The following is a 10119-nucleotide window of genomic DNA, read 5'->3' on the forward strand; positions in this document are numbered from 1 at the left end:
CATCAATAGGGGAGCAGAGACTCAGGTTGTCTAACGCAGCCCAGGACTCTCCTCCCCCAGGTTTTTCACTCCTTGCTGGTCACTCTGATGTACTGGACAAAGACTGCCTTTCTTCCTCTTTGTCCTCCTCAGAAGAGGAGATTGAGTCCATCCTGATTTTCTAGTATTGTATAGATTAGTACAAAATAGATTTTGAGAATCTATTTTTTGACCAAATCTATTTACACACACACACACACACACACAGCAATTCCACTTTTGCATATCTACCCAGAAACGAGTACATGTGCATACTAAAAGAAGTAAAAAAAATGTTTATAGCAGATTTATTCATAATAACACCAGCTGGAAGCAAATCCAATGTTCAGGAGGATGGAGAAATACATTGTGACATACATTTATACGCAAGGGAATACTACATAGCAATGAGAATAAACAGCAGTTGTATGCGACGATTTAGATAAATCTCACAAAATGTTGAGGAAAAAGAAGCCAGAGAGCATATTTTATTATTCCATTTACAGAAAGTTCAAGAATAAGCAAAATGAACCTATGGTCATAGAATTCAGAAGAGTGACTACCTCTGGGGAGGCATTTGTTGAAGAGGGCGGTGGCATCCTGGTAAATGTTTGACAACCAGCTCTCAAAAGACAAAATCTCTTATTTTATATCATTTTCCAATTTCCACGGTGTAAATTCTCCCACCACGGTGGATTTCAAGCTACCAATGTGATGTCACTGAGCAGAGTTGGAAAGAGATGTATATATGTATATGGTCTGCTCTGGTACATCAGTGGGAGCCAGCTCTAGTGTGCCACTGGGAGGTTGCATGTACAGTCATTCTGGTGTGCTGAAAATGTCCTGTATCTTCATCTGGATAGTGTTAACACAGGTGTAAACTTAAATTTGTTCACTTTATTGTATGTATTATACCTCAATAAAAAGTAAAATGTAAAAATGTCTATGAGAACTCAAAAGGTAAAAGCAGTTATAACTATGACCCAGAGGGAGGTCCGGAGAGGTATCAGAGATTCAATGGCTGGAAAGACAGCACTCAAATTTTCTTGTCCCCATAAAAGGTAGAGAGAAAAGAGAGGCACCATTAATAGACATTAACATAAATAGAAAAGAGATAATGAGTCCTTTAGCTGGCCCACTTTCTCAATCTTTCAACTTGAGACTTAATTCAATCTTATCATGAATGGTTGATACACCACCCAAAACAGAGTGTGGCTTCTGAAAAGCCTAGATGCACTGCCTAAACTATGTCCCTGTCACTCAGAGATGAAAATCATTCCACAGGGTGGCTTCAGATGAATGTTTTAAAGGACAGTATCACCTGAACACAATGATCAGACAGGAAAAAGCACCAACGTAAAGAATGTTACTTTTATTTTGAGTAAAAATGTACATTCATATCATTTTCCTAGTATTACTAAAATCTTAAATATGCTCAATATGCCTAGAAGATATCTATGGTCCAGCTAAATGAGAAATCCTAATAGGACAGCTGCCCCTAACATATACAGCAGTAACATATTTGAAGTTACAAAGCTAAAGCAAAATTTTAAAGGCGTTTGATTGATGGTAGCTCAACACATCCACAGATTCATTTGCTTCCAATCTGGCAAAACAGGACCATAGAAAATATCAGACCGAGTATCTAGAAAATAAAATAACAGGATTAACATGGAATTTAAAGGAAAATGCTAGAGATGTTATAAACAGACAGAAAGAACATTATATATGAAAATGTCCTGGCTACTGAAAGTTTTAATTTTATGTATCTAAGTTTTCTCTCTTCTTGGGAAATTAGAGACTCCAATGGGACAAAAGAGAATTGAGAAAGTTCTCAAGTAGTTTTGTTTTTAAATCAGGGTTTTCGGCGAGCCAATCCACCTCTAACCTGCCCTATTCGATTGCGCAGTAGCAGCTACCACCAGAGCACCCCGCCCTTCTGGAACACACACACCCTTCTGTAGGATGTCTGCCCTGAAGCTCAGCGAACTCAGGCCTCTGGGTGCTCAATACACCTACTGCTTCCATAAATGGTTATGATCATCTGGTTTAGAACATCTGCATAAAAATCAAGGAGTCTTGCCATATTGTTAAAGTAACTTTTTTCTTTAAAAAAATCTTCCAAATCTATGGAGAATAGCTTAATTTAGGAATTTCCTTTGCAGTGAAAAAGCACAGCTGAGGATCTGGGCCATAATTTCTGTCTCATTAAGTAGCTCTCCCAAGAATGAGGGACCCCAAAACTTGCCCTAAATGGCTCTGCAGTTAGTGACTTGCATGCTGTGGCTTTGACGTAGAAACGACAGAAGGACCGGTGTGCATGACAAATAGAAAGTTCCTTCCCCACCAGCCCACTTTGAGGTGAGGCAGGAGGAGGAGCTGCCATTTATGCTGAGTCACCTCAAGTGCTCCTACCTTACTGAGACTTTCTGTTTAATAATTCTTTCCTTCAAATACATTTCAAATGAGAACTACTAAATAACATTTCTGTCTTCTTAAAAAAAAAAAAGGTACCAATTCTCTACAAAAATAATGATTTTCATTCAGAATATTCTCAAAGTCATTCTTTTACAATCACTTTAAAAAGCTTTGAAAGAACATTATATATGAAAACGGTCTTTTCACCTGGTCCCAAGCCTCAACTCTGGGAGACAAGTATCAGGAAAGAATAAAGAAAATGCACAAAATACTAGGACAAGGCAACTGTCATATTTCACTGTCACACCCTTGAAACAGAAGCCACCATTCATCAGCAGACCAGACAGTTAATCTCATACTTTCTTGCACCTCACTGCCCCTGAAATGAAAATGTATCATTGTTCATAAAAATAACAAGTAATTAAAAGATTCATGGTATGAAGAGTCAGGATAAACTTGCTATGAGTGTACACGAGTTCCCATATTCTGGAGCAATCTAAAAAATGTTGTAAAATTATCATTTTCTCACAGTTCAAACTGTGCTATTATTGGGATGTCCTGTAAGGATGACTTTTATCCTACAAAGTGATGACTATCAGTGTCAGTGGCTTTTTTTTTTTTTTTCCCCCTCATTTGAAATGAGAAGAGAACATGCTGATCATTTTTTGTGCTTGTAAGTTGCTATGGTCAAATAAGGAGAGATGTGATGGTCTGGTTATTTAATTAGGAATAATGAGAATTCCAAAACTATCTATAGGGAAAATTTTCTTACAAAATAAAACATTTTGCATAGATTCCTAATGCTCTCTAAGAAGCATCCCTTAGGTATGTGGTCTTAGCCTTAAAAGTAACTACTGGCCCCTCCCTCAGAGCCCATGCCTAAACAGATTAACAGCAAAGGTCTAAATGTTGAAGGGTAATTTTTTTATATGATTTTTTATGGAGATAATTCAAATATATTTTCTTCAGAGAGATATTTGCCCCTGTTTTCTTCTTAAAAATATTTTTTAGAGGAATTTTTCTCTCTATGGGTCTTGTATTTCTTGAAGTTGAACTTGGGAAACAGTATGAAAACAGGTCTAAGTATTAGGCAACTAGTATCAATGACTATAAGACAGACTAATGTATATTTTTGTGGATACATTTTTATAGATTGGGTATCAGAAGACTATTTTCAAACCTCTTTTTTGAATAAAAAGAGAGGTAATATAAAATGATTTTTTTCTCTTCAAATCTAGAGGTTTTAGATTGAGAGATTGAACATAAAAAATTTCAAATAGTTCTATAAACAGACTATCATATCTACATATAGGCAGCCTAGAAATCACACTTAACTGGCATAACTAAAAATGTTATATTTTATGATAATAACATATATAAATTCCACACCTATAAAAAAAGATTTTTATTAAAGTATTTCCCTAACCATATCTTTAGAACAACCAATTAAATATCGAAATATGTAACAAACACATGGAATATACCAATTTCATAGAATACTGAAGTGCTATTCCTCTTGTAATCTTATTTTCCATTAGATGCATTAAGATTTTTGGCAATGCCTTTGGCTATGATAATGAGAGACGTCAATCTCCCCAGTTGATTATGTCCTTATTTTCTCTGGTTTTGGTTTTGAGAAGCTTCTTAAAAGCATCCATGGGTTGTAGCCAGTCATAGTCAATTTGCACCTAACATGGAATTTGACACTTATATTGATACCTACTTGAATATCTCATTTAAAGTCCGCTCTTTCCATCATTCATTTAAAGTCTACTCTAGCAACATATATGTGTGTGTGATTTATGTTTATAAATGTATAAGTACATATGTGTGTGATTCTTTGCTCACCTCTATGGCCTCTAGCTCATATTTCTCAATTAGCATTAACCCAGAATACAAAGCAGAGAAATAAAGGACTGAATTCACAAAAGGCAGAATCTAGAGAAATAGTCTTAATACACAGCACCATTTAACTTTGATCACATATCAGACATTAAGAAAGACAGCCATGTTTCCAGCAGAGAATGTCTTATATTTAGACCTATTCATCTGGGCTACTGGGAAGTAAAATGCAACATCCCAAATTTACTGTTAATTAATTGTTCCCTATCCTTTCTCTAATGGTTGGCTGGGACGTTCCACCAGTAACCTAAAACGACCACTTAGAACACATTAAATTGCTTCAATCTCAGCTAAAATTCCTCTCTGGCAGTGATGTGGCATATGAGTAAGAGGTAGGAAGCCACTAGCAATCCCAAGGAAGATGTGTACAACATTCCACGAGCATAAAGCAACAGTCACTCAGCCTAGCTAACCAGCTCTCCGAGGCACTAACCAAGACACTTCACACATTGTTAGGATTCCTGTCAATGCCCTGAGCAGGATTGTGAGTGAATTTGATTCACTTGGTATCTAAATTAATCAAGATCTAGGATGATTCCAAAAATGTTTCTCTGAAACAATTTTATTTCATCTTTCTGGCAAAGAGTTTTAGGCCACGTAAAAGGTATTCTTCAGGTTCTTAGGGGGAAAAAAACATACCAAGAAAGCTCATCAAGATAAAAACTATATACAGGATATTTTCCAATATTAATAATTAAATTGATAAGAGTAAATACATACACCTCAAGCAGAGCTTCCTTAAAAACTTCTCCAAATGAGTCCATCGCCTTTACACTGAGAAAATCAAAGGCAACTCTCTGGAGTTTTTAGAACTTGTCAGATTTCTCTGGAATTAAATAGCAGGAAAATAGCTCCCCACACCCTTGAGTTTGGTTTTTTATTTCGTGTTTCAAAATCAGGAAGAGAGATGAGAAAACGTAAAGGTTGTGTTTTGGATTTATTTGGTGTTTTTTCTTCTAACTTCAGGAAACTTTAACTCTTGTAATGATTTTCAATGGGAAAAAGATATTTGGGACTAAGAACTATGTGGAAATTAATTCAGTTTTTATTTCCCAGTAGAGAGATCACTCAGAAATAATAGACTTAGCCCTGTTCAATTCATAAGACTATAATCCCCTCCCCAGACCCAAGGCTGATAGATGGAGATGCTGGCTCTTGGACATTTGGTACCCAGTGCTTTTCTGAAGCACCTCATTTTTATTTGGCTCACCATAAATATTTGTTAGAAGAATTAATGAACAAACATGGAATGAATAAAGAGTTAATAATGAAAAATTATACTGTACCTCAATAAATGCCAGTCCAAATGCTATTCCAATTGTTATGAGAATGTGTGTTTTAACTAAGTTTTTTATGAAAGAAATGCATGGCTGTTAAAAAAAAAACATAAAAAATTAGCTTTAATAATATTTCGATGACCTTATTAGAATTAAGATTTTTCCCCCAATTAGGTTTACTTTTTACATTGTAACCAAGAAACATACTCAACAAAAAGAAATTGGACTACCAGAGGGTAGGGGATGGGGGAGGAGGGTGTGGTAGACAGGGTAAAGGAGGTCAAATATAGGGGAGTAGAGGGAGAGTGAAGTGGGTAAAGGGGATCAAATACATGGTAGCTGAAAAAAACTGTACTTCGGGTGGTAACACACACAATAGAGTATACAGATGTCAAATGATAATGTACACCTGAAAATTATATAATTGTATTAACCAATGTTATCCCAATAAACTTAATTTTTTAAAAAAAAATGTATTTATGAAATTAAAAATAAAAAAATAAAAGGAAGAAAAAGAAATTGGATTATTTTCTCCACTTCACATTCCTCCCCCCTTCAAAAGTTTATAATTGTGATTTTTCATACATTCAAAAGCATTCGAGGGGCAAAATTTTGCTTCAACTTCATCATTACTAAATCTAGAGGTCTTTATTTATAAATAATAATTTTATCCTAACTTAAAATTATTCATTTTACAGCTGTTATCACCTTGACCGTGTATTTTTTAGGTCTGTAATCTGCAGCAGAGAGTTCCCTGGTTGGGATTTCAGCTTATAATAGCACAAATTTTCATTTTTAAAAGAAGGTTTTTAAAAAATTTCTTACTAATAATTATTAGGTTTATTTTTACCTTAAAAAGAAAAAATTTATTATGTCCACTATTATGTTCTTACTTTTGATAAAAAAGAGAATTTTAAAAGTTGCCTCTTTGCCACAGTTTTTGAAATTTATTCAAACCAGCATGCAATTCCAAACTTAAAACATCTCAGACCAGACCCCAAAATTCCAAAAATTGTTAACTATATGAATAATTTTTAAAATGCAAAATACTACACATTGCAGTAATGCTATTATCTGTATTGTCAGAAAATATATCATCCCTATGATAGTCTTATATGTGCGAAGGGCTAACAAAATATTTGTTAAATAAAATTAAAAAATAAATAAAAGTTCTCCATAAGGCTGAGTAAGACAGTCTTTTTCTCTTTATTCCTGAATGCAATGAGCCTCATATGATCCAAAGTGGTAAACATTAGAAGGAATTATTATGTCATTTAGGATTAACTGGGAAATTAATGATCATATCTACTGAGTCACATTTGTTATAGCTGAGTTTTCTCCCCCTTTCCCCTCTAGATGACCAGGTTATCTTGCCAAAGGAAAGGGGTGAGGGGAAGAAACAAATTATGGCCATTTCAGATTTCTTATTTTTCCAGACTTCTTACAAATGATACAAAGCAGATGGAAGTATTTTATGAATTTATGTCCTTCCTTTTGGGAAACTAGTGCAGCTATCAGCCTATAGTCAGCTGAATTATGTGTGACTTTGGAGAGAATGTCTATTATTTTTAAGGATAATGCTAGGGTTTTTCAAAACCTATCCCAAGGAAAAACATCTTTGACTTAAATCTTTAATGGGAGATAGATAACAATCGGCAATTGAATTTACTAATTTCCTCATTATTCTAAGTGGACGCTACATTTGTTTATACCATATTCATTTCCCTCTTTTGTGCGGATATTATGTCACTAAAAATTGGTGGTCGGGGGAAGGAAGGGGGAGGAATATAAAAAGTAAGAATAAAATTGTTTTACTGATATTACTTGACTCTGAAAAGACATGTGGTCTGATAGATAACTTCTCCCCCATGTGTTAGTTTAAATATAATAATAGTAATTTTTCCTTAAGAAGAGTCTCCTTAATTTTGATACTATTGTAAAAAAGATGTGATAGTAGGAGAGAAGTTTTTCCTGCGATACTTCCTATTTCCCAATATATAATTACCCTCTGTAGCCATTACTAAGCCAATTAGATTGAAAATAATCTTCTGGTATTACATAAATTAGTTCATTGAATTATAGTAGCTGTTATGTATCTCTCTCCCAATAGGCTACAATCTCCTAGAGGATCCAAAAAAATGTCTGATTCTAGCAAGGGTCTATCTAACACATACTAGGCACTGAAGAATAACAGCAAATAAATGATACATTAATATCGATTGTCATTTTTGTACACATTCCTTTCAGGAAGAAAGGACAAATTCTATAAAGGCCTGTGATAAGAGACAGATATCATGCTCTCTAGGAAGCCATACTATGACCCCCAAAGACTGAGTTAGATGGGGCCCTTTAACATCTCGCGTCTGCTCCAATCCAAGAAATAGCAATAGTTCATTGGATTGAATTGTCTAATAATCTTTCTCTCTTCCCTCTTTAAGCATCAGCTCCATGAGTGCAGACACTGTGCTCTGTTAAGGAAAGGATCTCCAGAAGCTGGTAGAAGGCCTGGCACACAGGAGGTGGTCAATAAATATTTGATAAATAAAGCAATAATAAGAAATATGACATTCACATATTGACATCCACAATATAAATATGACATCAATAGATAAAAGATAAACCCAGCTTTTTCAATTGACTTTACATGTCTGAGGCAATTTTTAAATTGGAGCAGTAATTAGACAAATAAATAAGTATGCTTAACATCCAAAACTGAAAGCCCTCAAGGCCAAGTCCTTTTCTTAAACCTATATAATTACTTGAGAAAAGGAACATTTGATTAGAAAAAGAAAGTTTACTTCTAAAATTAAAGTGAAAATATAGTTTTCTAGAACTTAAGTTAAAAATTAAAAAATGGAAAATAATGATTAAAGTCACTAAAGAGAAGACAAAATAAACTTTTCTGTGTTAGTTTGTACTTTGCCTCTACTTGCAGTAGAATGTTACTTTGATCTATTAGACCTGAATCTAAATGATGCTAGACTCATAGAAGAAATGAAATACTTTCACCTTTTTATATCTGCTTTTATCTTTTAATAAGGATTTCTTTTTTATTTGAGAAATCCTTAGGAATTTTATATCATGATTCCCATTATAATTGCAATTTAAGTTTTTTGTAAAGACTTGCATAGTGAAAAAAAATTAACAGAACCACTTACTGTGCCAAATTTGTTCTTACCTCTTTGTAAACATAATTTCCTTCATACTGTATACAAGAAGAATCCGATGTATCTGGACATTTGCATGACTTGGAATGGGATTGAAAATTATTTCCCCAGTCAGAAGGTCCATTGACCAAACCACAGCATTTAAACTATTTGATGAAAAATAGAAAAAGCAGTCACTAAAGAAGATAAAACATTGTCAGTACATTGAATCATATTCTTCTGAAACCATTATTAATATTTTTTTTATACTAAAATATCATTTAAGTCACCTCACTCATGTCTCTGAATGTAGAAGCAAAAATAAAGGTATCTTACTTTTTGGTCTTAACATTAATGAAAGAAAAATAGATTGCAGATGCAAAAGTCTAAGGAACTTTGGGGAAAAAAATGAAAAACTCACTTCTAGGTTTTAATGACAAAAGAGAGGCAGACTCAGATCCACGTATCCTAGACTTTAAGAAAGAAGCTCCCAAAAGTTCATGGGAGAGTCAAGATCTCTTTAAAGAACTTTTTCTCAAAAGAGATGAGAAGTTTTAAAAAATGAAATTTCTATCTCATGATCTTTGATCATTTCTGGAGGTTAGGAGTAAAGGAATGAGAGGCCTCTTACAGGCCAAAGAAGAAGCTTAGTGGGCCTCTTATGAAATTAAATTTTACATGGACATCAGTACAAGAGGGAAAGGGTTACAAATAAGAGATAAAACTCTTAGAATAATGTCAGAAAAGTTCTTGTTTTCGGCCAGAACAAATTGAAACATGGGGAAACACTAGGGAAATTTGTGGTCATGTTTGGGAAAGAAAAACCAGGAAGCGATAAGCCCAATGACTCAGTGTATATGGCACATATTATTAGATAAAAGAGAGAAGTAATTATCTTTTATCTTGTCCTATTTGCTCTATTATGGAGAAAACTCTGTGCAGAGAGGTAAAAAAAGTTGCTGAAGAAAATGCAACCAAGACTGGGTAGTTTTCCAGGCTCAGATGCATTGCAATGCAAGGATGCTGAAAGATGCAGTGCACTGGATGGGTGGCCACATTGTCCATGCTACTCAGACCTCTCTATGTCACAGTTTCTTCATCTGTAAAATATAGATAATAATAGTTGCTAATAATAGTATAAATTCGTCAATTTGTTGTAAAGATAAAAATGAATAAAGCCATGTGAAGATATGAAGTGCTTAGCCTAGTGGCTGGCTTATAGAAAGCACTCAATATGTGTTAGCTGTTATTGTTGTTTTTGTTTTGTGGTTGTTATTTCTATTACGTTCTCACAGTACATGATCTGTTCAACACTGAAATCAATGATTTAGATAAAGATATGGAAAGAATCTTGTCAA

The 10119-nt window shown here is 34.2% G+C and overlaps 1 protein-coding gene across 1 annotated transcript in view; it reads right to left on the bottom strand.

The window, feature by feature from the left end:
• Positions 1–309: 309 nt before the first annotated feature.
• The window catches only part of TSPAN8 (tetraspanin 8), a 35959-nt gene continuing 26149 nt past the window's right edge, over positions 310–10119 (bottom strand). Inside the window, exons 6-8 of the mRNA XM_011374299.2 lie at positions 8794–8928; positions 5625–5708; positions 310–1663 (exon numbers count right to left, since the gene is read on the bottom strand). Of these exons, the coding sequence (XP_011372601.1) occupies positions 1610–1663; positions 5625–5708; positions 8794–8928 (273 nt within the window). The 3' untranslated portion in view covers positions 310–1609. The remainder of the gene's footprint in view (positions 1664–5624; positions 5709–8793; positions 8929–10119) is intronic.

The sequence above is a fragment of the Pteropus vampyrus genome, unplaced genomic scaffold, assembly GCF_000151845.1.
Source record: "Pteropus vampyrus isolate Shadow unplaced genomic scaffold, Pvam_2.0 Scaffold9, whole genome shotgun sequence".
Classification (NCBI taxonomy): domain Eukaryota; kingdom Metazoa; phylum Chordata; class Mammalia; order Chiroptera; family Pteropodidae; genus Pteropus; species Pteropus vampyrus.